This window comes from Leucoraja erinacea, chromosome 33 (assembly GCF_028641065.1).
Source record: "Leucoraja erinacea ecotype New England chromosome 33, Leri_hhj_1, whole genome shotgun sequence".
Lineage (NCBI taxonomy): Eukaryota > Metazoa > Chordata > Chondrichthyes > Rajiformes > Rajidae > Leucoraja > Leucoraja erinaceus.
This window is the reverse complement of record NC_073409.1, coordinates 3107501-3123991: the sequence shown is the minus strand read 5'-3', so window position 1 is coordinate 3123991 and position 16491 is coordinate 3107501. Positions and strand designations below refer to the sequence as shown.

The following is a 16491-nucleotide window of genomic DNA, read 5'->3' as shown; positions in this document are numbered from 1 at the left end:
CTGACTTCCCCTCTCCTAACCCCCCATATTTATCCCCTTTGGCCGACCACTATCTTGCCGAGATTTTCACTGGGGTCCGCATTCTCAGACCCTTTGCAAGATCTGACACTCCAATGATTTGAATGGGGATTCCAGATCTGTTGTTCAGCAGATAAGAAAAATAAAAGTTAGAATCTATTTTCGTTACTTTGTTTTAATTTAATATTCCCTATTAGTTTCAAGTAATTTTATGTGTTCTAAATATTTAGTTTAGATATTTGATAGTTGATGGTATTTCTAATTATTTAATTCAATTGCAATCATATTTAATATATCAAAACACTAATTGCTGGAGGAATTCAGAGATCAGGCAGGGATTGAAGTGATACCATTTCAGGCTGGAACCCTTCTTCAGTGATGTCAGAACGTGGTTGAAAAGCAGAAGAGCAGTGGGAAACTTAGAAGGGAAACTGTGAGGGAGGATTTCGAAGAACAGGGCCTGTTTCCATACAGTGTGACTCTCTATGACATAACTCTCTTCGAAGTGAGGAGGAGAACTTTGTCAAAGTTGCACTACTCTTTTGCAGTAGAGCAGCAAAATGGAGACACAAGAAGCTGCTGCTGCTGGAATCTTGATCAAAGCACAAAGTGATGGAGGAACTCAGCGGGCCAGGTAGCGTCTTCGAAGGGAATCTTCAAAGCATCTTCGAAGGGAATGCACAGGTAACCTTTCAGGTCAGGACCCTTCTTCAGAAACATTCAAAGGGAACAGCATCCCTCTTCCCATCAAAACTCATCTTTACTCTCAAGCCTTTCTTGACGTCCTCTGAGGGAGGGCTATATGTCTGTATTTATGTATGTACTTAATCCATGACCCACTGTTGTATAACGTTAGTACCTCCACCAATGTAGAGCACTTTGGTCAATGATTCGCTATAGAAATAATAGTGATGACTTGACTTGACTTGAAAAGGCGCTAACGTTCATAGATGGCAAAGCTCCAACAACCTGTCTCTCCACTCCCAACCCTTTAACATTGGCCTTTTAATAAGATTTGTCATAAATATTCCAGGACTATCTTGCACAAAACTTTGATACCATCCAGATTTTGTGGACCAATTCTACCAGTCTGATGCACCTTTGATATGGGCTCCAAAATCAGGCCCAGATACACATGAACAGCCAAGGAGTACAAGCACTTATTTGAGGAAGGGGATCAGCCCAAATGTAAGTTGAGTCTGATTTCTATGGCCATGGATCCACAATACAAGGTTTGTTATTATCAGTTCTATATTTCCTGTTTTGCATGGTAATCAAATGGTGTGGTCAAAGTAAAACACCGTAAAAAGGAAATATCCTGCTAAATTCATCAGGGCAGGTGATTCAGAAGACTGTAGAAAGGCATATAATAAAGACAAAGAATTGTAGAAGGGAGTTAATACACAGTAGAACACAGTGCTGGAGTAATCAGCAGGTCAGGCAGCATCACTGGGGAATATGGATAGGTGACGTTTCAGGTCAAGAGCCTTCTTCAGACTGATATTTTGGGGCAAGGGGGAGAAGAAAGCTGGAAAAGGGAAGAGTGGCTGGTAAGGGAGGACACAGGTGAGGGAGGATGGATTTGATAGGCAGCTGGTTGGAGCAAAGGCCACAGACAAGAATTGAATGAAGGAGCGAGAGGGGTTTTGAAGAGTTGTGGATAGACACAGAGTGCCGGAGTAACTCTGCGGGACAGGCAGCATCTCTGGAGAAAAGGAAGAGGTGATGTTTTAGGACCAGATCCTTCTTCAAGCTCTGTTTGAAGAGTTGTGGATTGTCTGTGGTGGTGAGACCTGGCTACAACATGTTTGTGGAGCTGGAGAGAAGCAGGAATGAGAGCAGAGAAGCAATGAGAGAGGGTCTCACCAAACTCCAGTCCAAGGGGGGGGGAGAACTTCTTCAAAGTAGGCATAGCTTGAGGAATGTTTTGCAGTGGAGCTGACAAAATGTAGAAACAAACATTTGCAGATGCTGATAAATAAACTAAAGGACACCTAACATTGTCTTGAATGTTACTAATGACACCAATTCAAACATTTAGCCATGGATTCAAGTTATAATTAAAGATGTCACACTGTATTTTGCCATTATATGATCTGTACATGGTTAAGAAACATTATTATTTGGATTTGAAGCACAGTCTGCTTGCTTGAAATATCATCTATTCTTGAAATATATATCCTGCACCTTTGCAGATTAGCAAAAACACAATTTTTAATTGACAGAAGGAAAGCAGCAAATGACATTGGGCCCATAGTTAGAGAACTATTTCGAGAACTAATATTTTCTGACACCGAAACCCATAATCCATAGGAGCAGAATTAGGCCATTGAGTCTCTTCTGCCATTCAACCATGGCTGATCTATCATCCCCTCTCAACCCCATTCTCCTGCCTTCTCCCCATAACTTTTGACACGCTTACTGGTCAAGAATCTGTCAATCTCCGCTTTAAAAATACACAATGACTTGGCCTCCGCAGCTGTCTATGGCAATGAATTCCACAGATTCACGACCCTCTGACTATAGAAATTCCTCCTCATCTACTTTCTAAAAGTACATCCTTTTATTCTGAGGCTGTGCCCTCTGGTCCTAGACTCTTCCACTGGTGGAAACATCTGCTCAACATCCTCTCTATCCAGGCCTTTCACTATTCGTTGAAAATTACTTGGCAACATTTCTGACACTTCCAAGGGACCTCTCACTGTGCCATGGCCAATGTTGGATGTGACGGCCATTACAGTAGGCTGATGGACACTGTAAAATCCAATATGTCTGGAACATGTAATCTGATGATTCCAAGTTGTTTAAAGAGTACAAAAAAGATGAATGGCAACAAAGTCCATATGTTAAACAAACTGGAGGATAAGGCAAAGCCCCAGAAACATATACTGGAGCATCTGGTAAAATAAAGCAGCAGATCCAGCTGGATTGAAGTCAATGTTGAACACTTAAAATGTGGTTTGTGTTTAAACCGTCAAGTATTTTCTTTGATATTTACTGCTTCTTTCCCCGATAGTGATGGCATCTATTTACATTGCAAAATATGCCAAGATATATGAGAATGTATTGAATTTCTTACTGTGTATTCACTAAGGATTTAAACAGGTTTTCATTGATCTATAGAAAGAGATAGCAACTGGCTCAAACTGTTCTATAATAAAGCTATGCGATGTTTTACATAATTATTCAAGGCAAATCATTTTTGTTAGTTTATATTGAAGAGCGAAATCAGATGGGTTTCTAAGTAGCTTTTGAAATGTTGAATATACCCTTTACCCGTGAGATCTCTGCAGAGGCAAGGTGTGTTTAAACCATCATTTTAATTACTGATTATAGCATGAGCAGGAATGTTCTTTCAATGAAATATCAACTGACATCTTTTCACTTAGCTTTGTTCCTGATGAGGCTTCAGCAGAACTGCTCACGAGGAGTTGTCTGATTACACTTGGGCTCATCTTTATCAATTCAGAATTGCAAACCGTAAGAAGTGCAAACTGAATCAAAATGTTACAAAATTATGATTAGAGGTGACATGAAATAAACTTGGTACTCCACATATATTCCTGGACTCAGGTTCGATAATATCGCCCGAATGTTATGATTTCACAAAGGTGCATTTATGTCCAAAAATTAATACAGATACCGTCTATTTCTCTTCTTGGCTTTTCCCTGACTCTCAGGCTGTAGAAGGGTCTCAACCCGAAACGTCACCCATTCCTTTTCTCCAGAGATGCTCTCTGACCCATTGAGTTACTCCTGCTTTTTGCGTCAATCTTCGGTTTAAACCAGCATCCGCAGTTCCTTCCTACACTCAATATATTTTAATTGTATTTCAATGGAAAATGCTACTAGTGCCATTAATTCAAACATTTAGCCATGGGTTCAAGTCGTAATTAAATTCATCAAATTGTATTTTTCCATTACATGATCTGCACATAGTTTAGAAACATTATTATTTGGATTCGAAGCACAATCTGCTTGCTTGAAATATCAACTATTCTTGAAACTTATACCCTGCACCAATGCAGATTATCAAAAACACAATTTTACAAGCAATATAATTATTTCAGAACTTATTAAATAATTGCATGTTTGACTTTTAATTAAATACTCGCCTTGTGGTTGAAAGTTAATTGTAAACCAACCTGTTATTTCATCCACTAATGCACGTGGGAAATTCTACTGGACATTTAATGTTCATAGATTTTGCAGATGCATGCAATGAAACAGGGTCAGGAATGCATTCTGTCTGTCGTTTGATCTATGAATACAAACATATAAAACCACATGAAATTTAGCGTTGCTGCAACAGTTTCTATGGTTAACCATGTGTCTTTCAAATGCTAAAAAAAAAAAAACCCAGATAGAATAATAATCCCATGAGTGAAATTTTCAAACTGAAATTTAACAATTCAAAAGGACAATTGATTAAATCTATGGCCTCTGGTGACATATTGACATTGCCCCCACGTTGCCTAAATGAGAATGGAAAGACTTTTTCACACAGGTGAAATGCCCTCTAATGTTGTACATAAGAGTATGAACAATTTTGGTATTGTATCCAAACTGACTGAAGTTGATCAGATAATCTGATATTGGACAGAATAAACACTTAGAACGATAAGAATACATTTTATTATTTTCACTATTATTATTATTATTAGTATTATTATTATTATTATTATTATTATTATTAAATCCATTGACATTATTATTATATTATTACTAATATCAACAATAATATTTTAATAATAGATTTTAATTACAGACGCCGTCTATCTTGAATTAATTAATTAAAATCTACGAGTGTTTTAGGAAATTTAAGTTGACATTTCCACCAGATATTACATAAACTAGAATGGAAGATCCTTTTTTTCTCAAGAACAAAATCCTGAGAAGATGTTTTTCAAATGGTTAATTTGAATGCAAAATTGTTATTTTGTGGGAGATTCAGTCATCCCACAGCATTGTAGTTCATTGCAATGTAATTGAGACAATCAAAGATTCTTCAGATGAAGGGTCTTGATCTGAAACGTCACCCTGTTCCTTCTCTCCAGAGATGCTGCCAGACCTGCTGAGTTACTCCAGCTTTAATGTGTCTATCTTCGGTTTAAACCAGCATCTGCAGTTCCTTCCTACACAATTGAGACCATCAATTTGCCTATTGTTCCAATGGAGTTGCACAAAACACACGCAGAGAGGTTTTCTTGGTTTTAGTGACTCATTTGGCCTCACACTCATGATCTAAACTCTGAGCTATGGCATTGCACCTGGTGCTAGACTCCATGTGTAACATCTTGACTGAGGGAACAATCATTTATATCCAATAATTTAACAGGACATTTCACTCTTTGCATCCACATTTTCCATTCTTGTGTATTTATATGATAAATGATGACAACAGCAGTCTTAAAACCCAAATAGGTTCATTCCTCCCCCTACTAAACTATAGGCATGTCATAATTATGGCACACGTACATATTGATAAACTATTAACATTTTCATTCCTATTTAATTCAATAGTAGATGTGGTATGGTCTATTGAAGGTGTAGGCATAATATGTTCAACTATTTTAATGACACTGAAATATTCTTAACATATATTACAATGACAGATTTTTTTAAAGTAATGAGGGCAATGGGGTTGATGCAGGAAAGCGCCGCTGAGGTAAAAGACCAGCCCTGGTCTTATTGAATAGTAAGGCATCCACAGAAGGGCCGAATGGCCTGCTTCAATTTCTTACACTTCCCGCAGGTCTTGGTCAAAACAGATTTGACAATTTGCGAGTTTATTAGCAGCGAAAAGGGATATGTGTTTCGAGGTTCAACGAGGCATAGTCAAAACGAACCATCGCATACAAGGCTCAGTCCGCAATGAAGTATCGGATTTCACCATTATGAATAAAAGTACTGTTAAATCACCTTCTCTGTTACATAATATTGGGTGCCAGTTTTACAGCCACAGATACAGTATTTATTAAAAACATTCTGTTAAGAAATAAAACTCACGCACCGAGATATAAATCACATTTTCTATTGAAATTGATATTGCAAAGATCTCCTATTTTCCCTTCCTTTTCACAATCTAAGTTTGGAGATGCGCAATTGCAAGGGAAGTGTTTTGAGGTACAACCGTGCGTGAAAAACAACTTTGTTGTCCTTGTTCCCACATCTCTACACATGTTAAAACACAAGTTATGGAGTTTGACTCTAAATTGAAGGGTCGAAAATACGGAGCTGAAAACAGCAGTTTCCAACACAGCAAATTTACTGCCTGTCAGTGAATCAATAACTGTTCACAAAATTCACAGCGCAGCTACATTAAAGTAACTTTTCTTTTATCTTCCCGCCGGGCGATATATTCGTCAAGTGTCTTTAGCTCCCAGCCTTCCCTTTCTCAAACGCCCAAAACCCCAGCTCGCTTAAATATCAGGCGGCAATCACGAAACAATTCTAATTACTTTGAAATATCAAACTGCTCCAAGTGGGGGAAACGTGATCGGGAACTGGACTGCAAGTTCTGAGAGAGATACCGAGGAGAAAAATAGGTTCACAGGAGATGCGAAAAAGGTGACAGCCAGTTCTGTGATACATCGATTACTACATTGCATAAGTAAACTTGTTATTCCGCTTCCCACTTCACCGCCGGCTTTTTATTGTGGTCCCTATACTCTTGCCATGAAGGATATGTTATACCTTCCTCTTACAGCGATTTCCATCACTGAAGAAGGAAAGTAGTTATACTGTACACGCATTCCTGTCGGCTGCTATTGATCATAAATCAGCGATTTGAATAATGTTCGCTAAGAATTAGAGGGTAGGCATAATATTTCAAATAAGGCAGCGCTGTTTGTCCTTTAGACATAAATGCAAAGTTTGCCTGAAATTTAAAAAAAAAGCCAAATGGATCCACGTTGAAAAATACACGTTTTAATTATCTAAGGAAACTGATTCGCGCATAACATAATTTCTGATTTTGGGGAGAGAGAGAGAGAAAAAAATACTAATTAAATCCAGTATCTGAGGACTTGAGATGTTTGATAACTAAAATCTTCATCAGCAATTTATCTTCCTGGAGCATAAATTTACTGCAAAGCTGTGCTTTCATAGCTCTGACGAGTCCTATTAATCTTCTTCAGCAAGTTTTCGATAGGAGTCCACAGCTATTTGCGCCATGTGATGCACTAACATCTAAATTGTCATCCAGGATAGAAGGGAGATTCTACCCCAGACTGGTTATTTTGAACAACTCGGAAGAGATGGCACATGTAATCGAATCTAAAACCTATTCTATTCGAAGTGGTCAGTGCTACCATTCTATCTCACCCGGAATATTTTTTTTTCTTATGACAATATAAATTCCAATCATAGAGGGCCAGTCACTAAGGATTGGGGAGACGATGGGAATATAATTGTAGAAAATGCAACAACAAAAAAACAAGCTAAAGTCATTACGAGGTGTTATGATGTCGATAATTAGTTACCATGTAACTGGTGAGCAATGTAATAAATCGCATCAATTGTAATAAATATGGAGATGGGAACATTTCGACAATCCAATTCCATGCGTTTGGATCAAGTTGTCTTTGGAGTATGAAGGAGGTGGGGAGAGTCGCGGTTCTGTGTTTGCCGAGAACTGGTGAATGGAAGGTGACCGAAAACTTCAGCCATTATCTTCTTCCAAAGAGCAAAACTGGGTCTTCCTTAGAGAGAGAAAAAGAGAGTTGCATTCACCAGCACGTTGTTCCGCTGGCTCAAACTGTGCAGTGAGGTGGGTCTGGGATCCTTTCTGGGGGGTTAGGATATTTTGGAAATACAGAATGAAATACAAAACTGTAAAATGTCTGATCTTGTCTCTGCTGTGTTAATTGGTGTTATGAGAACTGCTTAGCTCTGAATTATGAAAAATAGCATCAAACACACAATAAATGCGAGTCTTCACGTTGCAACCGGATAGCAGTCATTCTAGACGGGGAATCGGCGAGCAACCCTATTACAATGTCACGGCACGGCAGTCAGACTTATCTCTCACTATTATCACCCTAACAAACTACATCCACTTTGGTTGTGAAGAGAAGAGGGAAGGGGAAAGGAAGAGATAGAAAAATCCTGGCGTTCTGCCTAAAGAGAAATCATTGAAACAAATTAATCCTTCGCCGGTTAAATTGACACGGCAATCCATCATTGCTGAGCCAAACCTCTGAAAGCAATCTACTGGCTCCGTGTACTCAGATTGGCCCTGGGGGCAGAGAGACAGATAGGGAAGGTGAGGGGGGTGGGGAGGAGAGGGTCTAACCTGCACCTTTAAATGAACAACAAAGTGTTTATGGAAGGAATGCAAAAAAAAAACACAAACATACACACACGCGAGAAACGTGAAAGTTAAAGCATCCAAGTCGAATGACAGTTAAAACTACAGTGATTTTGCAGAAATTCAAACCAGATATCAGGTGTAAACGACCACTACACCTTGTATAAACAATGTGGTTATTGGGTTAAAAATAAATGCACATTGTCCAAGATCTTTCAGATTAGTAAAACAGAATTTAAAGAAAATGACCAGCATTTGGGTTCAGATTTAACACAAGCAGCAATGGAAGAATGGCGAAACCGTGTCTTGGGATGGACAATGGAAGACTGAGTTATCAATGAGATGAAAAGTGATGCAAGCAAGGGGAGAAAGTCCCACTGATTGAGTAATGAATGGGAGGGATATATTCATTGCACCATTATTAGCAGTTGTGCTGAAAGTGGGGAGCTGGGGCAAACGAGAGACTGATGACTTATTTAATACTTCACTGAGATCTGAATTCTCGATTAATACAATTTTGGGTTTTAGGGGTTTGGGAGGGGGAAAAAGTTGCATGAGAGGTGTCGAGAGATAAAGTTGTCCGGCGCACAGCTATCCGGGGATACACGTAAAACCCATACCAATACATTAAGAGCAAAAACACTGTAGAAACATGGCGTTTCCCCAATAATTAAAGTGGACAGTGACAAATTGGTTTACATCAGTAACACAAATCGTGTCTGCAGTAGTTTAGAAGCAACTAGGAAAGTTAAAGAAAAGGTTTTGCAGGAGTTTTTTTTTTAAAGTTTACTATGTTGATTACCATTGTCAAGATGTGAATAGTCTGGATAGGCACTCACTGCACAAATATACTAATTTTATCTTCTGTACTTAAACCTATGCTCAGTCCTCAGAATATATATCACTTTGTTAACCAAACTCTCACTTTCCTCTGCCGCAAATCATATTTCTGACAATCCCCGCTGACAGCTCTTGTTTACTGTTTGTTTCTAGTGCCTTCATGTATCGATCACATTCCCCTGCTACCTTTCAACATCATTTATTGTGCAACGTAAAATGCGCCGTGTGTGTGTGTGTGTGTGTTCGGCTGCATTTATATGTTCGGTATGGAATTGAATTAAGAACAATCGCCAAATATTACCAATAATATATATATATATATTGTTGCTATGTATGGTGTGGAGGTTTATTTTTTTTTAAAAAGTGGACTCTGGAAATGAAGTACAATAAATCGTGGGGAGACGAGGGGAGGGGGGGTTGTTGGGGGGTGCAAGAGAGAAGAGGGTTTGTTGTGAATTTAGTTGTTGCAAAAATAACGCAGTAAAAAGTTAATAACTTTAACAACTTGGGAGTTCACTTGAGCTCATGCATAATAAACTATGACCGAAACTCCAAATGCAATATGATCCTTCAGTTTAAAACATATGTTAATCCTATATTTTCCCAATAAACCATACCTCAAAGAAGAAGATGATGAGAGACCACCACTGGTTCTCTATCAGGCATCCAGTTAAACATCAATCAGATTCTAGCTACATTCTCGCTTACTCTAAATCTTTCCGCCCAGCCTTCAAACTCGATCAGTTTATTTTTAGCGTGTTCATTAGCCTGGTTAATCTTTGTTATATCTTGGGCCTGGATGGGTTAATCGGGGCAGCAGCGTGAGGCCCGGGGTCAGAGGTGCCTATCCTAGCCTTGGCGCGGGACTGCTCGCTGGAAGGTGAGAGGAAATGCATTTTCCCTCTCACACAAAACGCACACACCATCATCATCTTCCACCTGCAGCTCGCACTTCATCTCCAGGGAGTGCAAAACAGGAGATGACACTCTGCAAATCGCTAATTAGACTTTCCCAGATACCTCGGGATGCAGTTTGCCTTTTTGGTTCTATACAGCTTTACAGCTAAATATAGACGGAGTCTCAATTTGCTTAAAATGTTGTCTGGATTTGCTTCAGCAGTCATGTCGGTTTTTTTTCTAAAGTGTTTATGTTTACATCAATGTTGTGACACTTCGTATTTATCCGTGGAATGCATTGGAATGTATGGATATACTGTATTCATATAGGGCGGTATATAATGGATCGTGCATTTAGCAACAGCATCCAAGGCAAACTAGTTAGATGTTCAAATCCCCGAACCTTCCGTGGACGCCTCGTCCCTCGCCATCTCTTTCCTGCCTTTCCATAATTTTACAATGAAATCTCAGTGTTAGTCCTGGTCCTCCACCTCACCCCCACAGTCAAGAATCGCTTCATAATCAGTGTCTATTGATTCCCGCACCTCTTTTTATCTTTTATCCCCACATCTGAAACATGCCTTTTAAAACCTCTCTTTACACACAATGATTTACCCCCTTTGCGCCGTTCTCACCAGCGAAAAACAATCGATATGCCCGTGTTATTTGTGTGTGATCAGTAAATATTTAGTGTGGTGACATCCTCAGCATCCCTCCCAATCGATACAAGACCCAATAGGCGGCATGTTGTAATCTGTAGACAACCATTGTCTACTCTTCTCCACGGTGTACCTTTCAAGCCTTGTTCTTTCTTTCTGTTCCTCGGTTAACATTCATTTCTTCTCGCCTCAACCCCTGAGTCACGCCAATAAGCCTTCAGTGCGGCACGATATATCATAAACCGTTTGCCTTGTTATCATCAACTTTCCATTCATGAAAAAAAATGTGTGCATCTTATCAAAGCGACACTACACATTACTACCTATTAGCTTTCTCCAAGTACCTATTGGTAATGATCCCAGTTTTAGTGGTGTCCTGCACTCCAAGGACTATGCATTGGCCAGTAAATAAAATCGTGTAGAGTTTATTTCTGCCAATGCTGCATTTGGCTATTAAAATTGTTTATTTACCAAAGGTAATTTTTCACCATTGAAAATCTCGCTATTGAATAAAGTTCGCACATCTGTCATTATTCTGACTGCTGAAAATCATCTTAGGAATTAAAGAGACATCATTTCATATCCACTGCAGCGCTGTTAATGTTGATTTTCATTATCAAACAGCCCTGGTGTGTTCTCTCATTGGCAACCACCTTATATTATTGAATGTGTTACATGTTGCGCCGGATTCCATACATTCAGTCGCTGGTGACTTTAAAGAAAATTTAAAGTATTAACTCCGTATATTTAACATTATTTTTGGCTCAAACGAACCGTTTTGGTTAAATGAAATACGTTCTAGCTTCGTAGTAAAGAAAAAAAAATACGTTTCACGTATAATTGGCCTTATCACAATCTAACCTCAAGCCAAAGAAAAAATTCAGTGTTACACACATTTAACACAGTTAGGTATAGAGACAGGAAACACCTTCAAAATAAGCAGTGGTCATATTATCAACAATTAAACCAGTGTTCCATATTGACGTTAAGATTTATATTCAATATACTTTAAATTGTTCCCCTTCGTTTGACAATTTTACTTATAACTTCCATCCTCTGAACACACTAATATTAGTTTTTAAAAGCACTGTGCTGTCCGTATATGCTATAGGTATATAATAATGTCCAGCAGAAATGGCTATGTGATGAGTGGCTTGAGATATCTATTGTGCCATTGGAAGTGGCTGTGTGGAAAAGTGGTGGAGCGGCTAATACTGGCAAGATTTGGAAGTGCACATGTACTTAATGGTTTAATTGCAGCAGATTCCAACCCCAGAATCCGGAGGGTGAGCTGCAATCAGGCCAGAAATGTTGCACAAGATTTTTCTCTTGAAAGAGCGCCTATGTGTCCATTGAAGGGCGCTGATCCGAAAAGACAGAGGGGACAAATAAAAATCGATCTGAAGCGACCCTGGCCGTCCTTTTCACACGACTCACACACAATCCCCTCTCAACTCGGCCAAGACAAAGGCCTGGGGCTGGACGGATTCCCCACCAGCTACAGATACCCTTTTGGAAAACACGGAGATAATTTTACACTAGACACAAACCATCACCGGATCTCGTCAAATCTCAAATAATGATTTACTCTTCTGCAAGGCGTTGATGGGGTAGGGCGGGGTTTTAAAATCTTTGGGAGAATGACTCACTTTTATACCCCTGGTCTGAAACAACTTCATAAGAGAAACATAGCAAGAATAAATTAACTTTGACATAAAGTTCACTAAAACTCCAGAAACCACACAAATCAGCCACTATAGGCGACGGGTAGAGGGGGGGGGGGGGTGATTAGGGAGTTGATGGTTATTTATTTTTTAAATTCCCTCCTCTCCTTGTCTTATTGAAATAGTCTCAGCGTATTTCTTGTTTTCAACTGAGACATGTCTGTTTGGCCTTCCATCACCTTCACCCAACCCCCACCCCCCCCCCCCCACCCCTTCACCCCCCCCCCCCCCCCAAAAAAAAAGACCATATATCGGAAACTTTTACAAACCCCAACTGACCAGAGCAAATTTGCGCAGGACATTGGTATTAGTGGCTCGGGGGTTTAAAAGGCGCACATCGCGTTCCACTGCACTTTTCCGCAGCTCAGCGATTATCGATAGGCCCATAAAGTTTAAACGTAAAGACTGAGCGAAAGTTAAATTGCAAATCGAAAGTACTTCCCTGTTTTTTCTGAATATTTATATCAGCCTCTCTCTCTCTCTCCCTCTCGCCAAAGGCCACCTTGTTTTTATTTATCAGTTTACACTATCGGTTGTGCAAACAGATGACGGTCGATTAAATGAATGATTCTCTTCAATAGGCAAATTGATCAGGTGAGGAGGAGACTAGCCCTCCTTCAGTTCACCTGCCAGAAAAAAAAAGATTCATCTCACTCAGTACTTTCCAACGCGGTTCCGCCAAGATTCACAACTTCCTGTGTCCAGCGGAGTCTGCAATCCTTCACGATGCAAATAATTTCGGACACTGAACAAAGACAGTTGCAAGCAATGATGTTTGGTATGTTTTTAATAAATATATTTGTACTTTTATTTACTTAATCGAGGGGAAAATACGTTTTTCTTGCTCAAAACATTATCGTTCTTAAACACCTGTGTTAATTAATCTATATTCTTTTGACACGAAGCAGGTTTTGAATTTCGACACATATTTCTAATCTGTGGCCTATTGAATATCCGTTAAAACCATTAAAGTTTTGCATTAATTAGTTCTAGGTTTAATGGCAAAAAATCATTAAATCCAGGTCGGGTTCCCTTTTGGACTATTTTGATTATCCAGCGCTCAGTTCTAACGCTCCGGGTAGATAATATACGTGTTTCCAAATGGACAGCACCGGTCGGAAAACCAATTGAACAGTGCTGCACGTCAGTGTAATATTGGTAAATATGCAAAATAACCAGCAGAAATAAGCATACTCGCCAACCCCGAAATAAACCGAGGGGGTTGTAATCTTTCTAAACCGGGTTCCAGCCGTGTAGGCAAAAATCCCAGCGCCTCTAACCCCGTGTTTCAATGAATTAGATTTGTTTTTCAATCATTGCTAAATTGCTGTGTTATAGTGGTTTGATTTACAACGTTCAATATCGCCGGCGAGCTCATTAAAGAAAACTTTTCCCTCAATATAAGAAATAAGAACTGAATCGTCGCAAAATCTATCAAGTACAACGTTGCTACAATCAACAGATTTAATTTGAACTGTGTATTAGAAATTGGTACTCACCGTTTTACTCTAGATCCAGATACTCATCTGATGATTTTTGTGTGGGAAATGTATATTTATTTATTTGAGGGCCGGAGGAGCCGGCATCATTTTTTCTTGGCTTTACTGATTTAGATGAACCGTTTTTAGAAGGGGGGGAAAAAAAGTCAATTAGCAAACGGTTTGTTTTGGAAATAAGAGCAATTCCTGGCACTTAAGTCAAGCCAAGCGAAGAGGCAGATCTATACAAAACAAAGCGACGGAGATCACGCAGGCCCGCTCAGCAACGTCCGAAACAATTAGATAAAAATCCTAAAGAATTAATCATATTAAAGGTGCAGAAGTTTTTTTTTTCGGGGTATAAAGGACGTGTTGTGAGCGAGGAGGCGCCGAGATCGCTTTGAATGGCTGTTCAGCTCCGGAGTTCTACAGCGACACTCCATACGCTAGGTGGCAGCCGGATACTGTACAAGATTTTGACAAATTCTCCAGCATATGCTGCGATTTAACACTGTAAATTTTTCAGAAGCCCGCTGCACTGACAGCTCCCGGCGGTTATCAAAGTGCCACAAGTCACCGCTTAAAAACTGCAATGACTTTGAGATCACCAGGGCACAATGGGAGCCACTTTCCCCTATTCATTGTGTTGAGATGTAGAGAGAGAGGGACAGGGAGGGTGGGAGAGGGAGAAAAGAGCAAGAGAGAGGGGGGGGGGGGGGGGGGGGGGGGGGGGGGCAGGGTGAATTCACAGGGAACTCAAATTCAATAGATTTAGCCGGTTATCAGAGAACAACTGGACAATAAGTGGTATCTAGTTCATGGTAGAAATAGGTTTCAATAAATATGCCACAGTTGGCATGCAACACAATATTAATTTACTAAATCCTATACACCTTCATCCCTTGGAAACTATTTAAACTCCGCTGAGTGGTTTCTGATTGTCTCTCTAGTTTGCTGTCGGAACGACTCAAACTTACTTTTGACAGTATCATATAAAGTGTATCCTTACTGCCTTATTAAAAATACTAAACAGCGATTCAATTTTGGACCAAAAAACGTGTTTCAAACTTTTGCCTGCACCTCTTAAATGAGCGCTTAGCAACACGCTTCCTTGGCTAGATAACATTGACACGCTGGAGTTTAAATACTAACAAAATACCTTCATTTCCTATTTCCCCAAACTAACCGCCCAGTGCACTCCAGTCTGTCGGCTATCTGCTCAAATTAAATTAATATTTTTGCCAGGCACATTGAAGCCGATGAAGTTAAAACCACGCATACTTGTTCCTGTAAGTTGCAATATATATGGTGTCGGACCGCTTAACGGGAGGGTTTGTGTTTGCGTCTTTACCGACCCAAATGAGCGTAGTTGCTGTACAATTGTGCACTGGTCATTTCAAGAATAGGGAGGTTATTCACCTCCAAGTAAACACGGAGGTAATTTTTTAAAGACATGCCAGTAATCGCTGGGAAGCTACCTACAGTGGTAACTGTACCCAAATATTACGTGTATTCGGGTAGATATGTGATAGATGAGGAGAGGAGAGAGGAAAATTGTACCTCCAAGTAACGGTATTTAACATTCTACCCATTGGACTTCAAAGTAAACACCTGTTTAATCCAATGTTCCCATGTGTGTGCGTTATATCCTTGGACAGGTATAAATCCTTATTTTATATATTAACCGCGTAACAATGCGAGCATCGACAGGGGTAAGAATCTCTGAATATTCCCGGTAACACATACGATGATATCAATTTTGAAGGACATATCAAGGCTAAAGGATGCATCTAACATCTGCTTTAAAGTGCATGTGTATTAAATTGTATACTTTTTATAAATGAAAGTACCGTTAAATGTGAAGATACATTTTGGGCGCGAGCGGATTGTTGATAGCATCTAGCGTCCGACAATAATGCATTTTCCTTCACACACACCAATTCAATTCCATGCAGTTATTTAGTATACTAGATGATTTTTCGGGAAGTATTAATTGCTGCAATAAAATATATCTTATAAGACGACTGGACACTCCAAAAACCAATGAATTTACGTGAGTTTGAATATTCCTCACGACAATATTGGTAAATTCTGCCAGTTAATCCGAGTTAACTCTAGTAGCATTGCCAAGAGAGTAGCACTGTCTGTCCACAATGACCACTGTACCTAATGTTACATCAATGAGAATGTATATTTTCCCCCAAAATAAACACATGATACGGTGAAATCCATTAATATTGGGAGACAAGGATGAAAATCATATCGGAACAACTCAATTCTGGCATCGTCCGTCTTCCATATAGTTTCGGACATGTTGATGTATAACTACATATCCTCACGTCTATATCAGTCTTCCTATATGTTACAATGGATTTAGCTGATCAGTTATACGCATACTTCAAAGCTCTTTTTCACTCTTTAGTATTTCAAAGTTAACGCGTTATTTATCCGAATTAATAATGGTTCATCAGATGAATGAGATTCTCTCGAGTATTCATGGGGTTTTATTCCAAGGCTAGTCACCTTGTCGAACGCACAGAAACAATTCTTCTCCATTAACTGAC

General features: G+C 39.4%; 1 protein-coding gene and 1 long non-coding RNA gene across 6 annotated transcripts in view; one reads left to right on the top strand and one right to left on the bottom strand.

The window, feature by feature from the left end:
• The window catches only part of LOC129712553 (uncharacterized), a 39501-nt gene extending 24906 nt beyond the window's left edge, over positions 1-14595 (bottom strand). For 2 of the 4 annotated variants that reach the window (XR_008726082.1, XR_008726084.1), the window contains exons 1-2: positions 13949-14595; positions 4164-4279 (exon numbers count right to left, since the gene is read on the bottom strand). This is a non-coding gene — a long non-coding RNA (uncharacterized LOC129712553). Of the gene's footprint in view, positions 1-4163; positions 4280-9786; positions 11644-13948 lie in introns of those variants that run through there. The other 2 variants (XR_008726085.1, XR_008726083.1) reach the window with 2 other exon arrangements.
• LOC129712552 (COUP transcription factor 2) overlaps positions 12751-16491 on the top strand; it is an 11326-nt gene continuing 7585 nt past the window's right edge. For both annotated transcript variants that reach the window (XM_055661043.1, XM_055661042.1), the window contains exon 1: positions 12751-13227. In XM_055661043.1, coding sequence (XP_055517018.1) covers positions 13014-13227 — 214 coding nt within the window. In that variant the 5' untranslated portion in view covers positions 12751-13013. The remainder of the gene's footprint in view (positions 13228-16491) is intronic.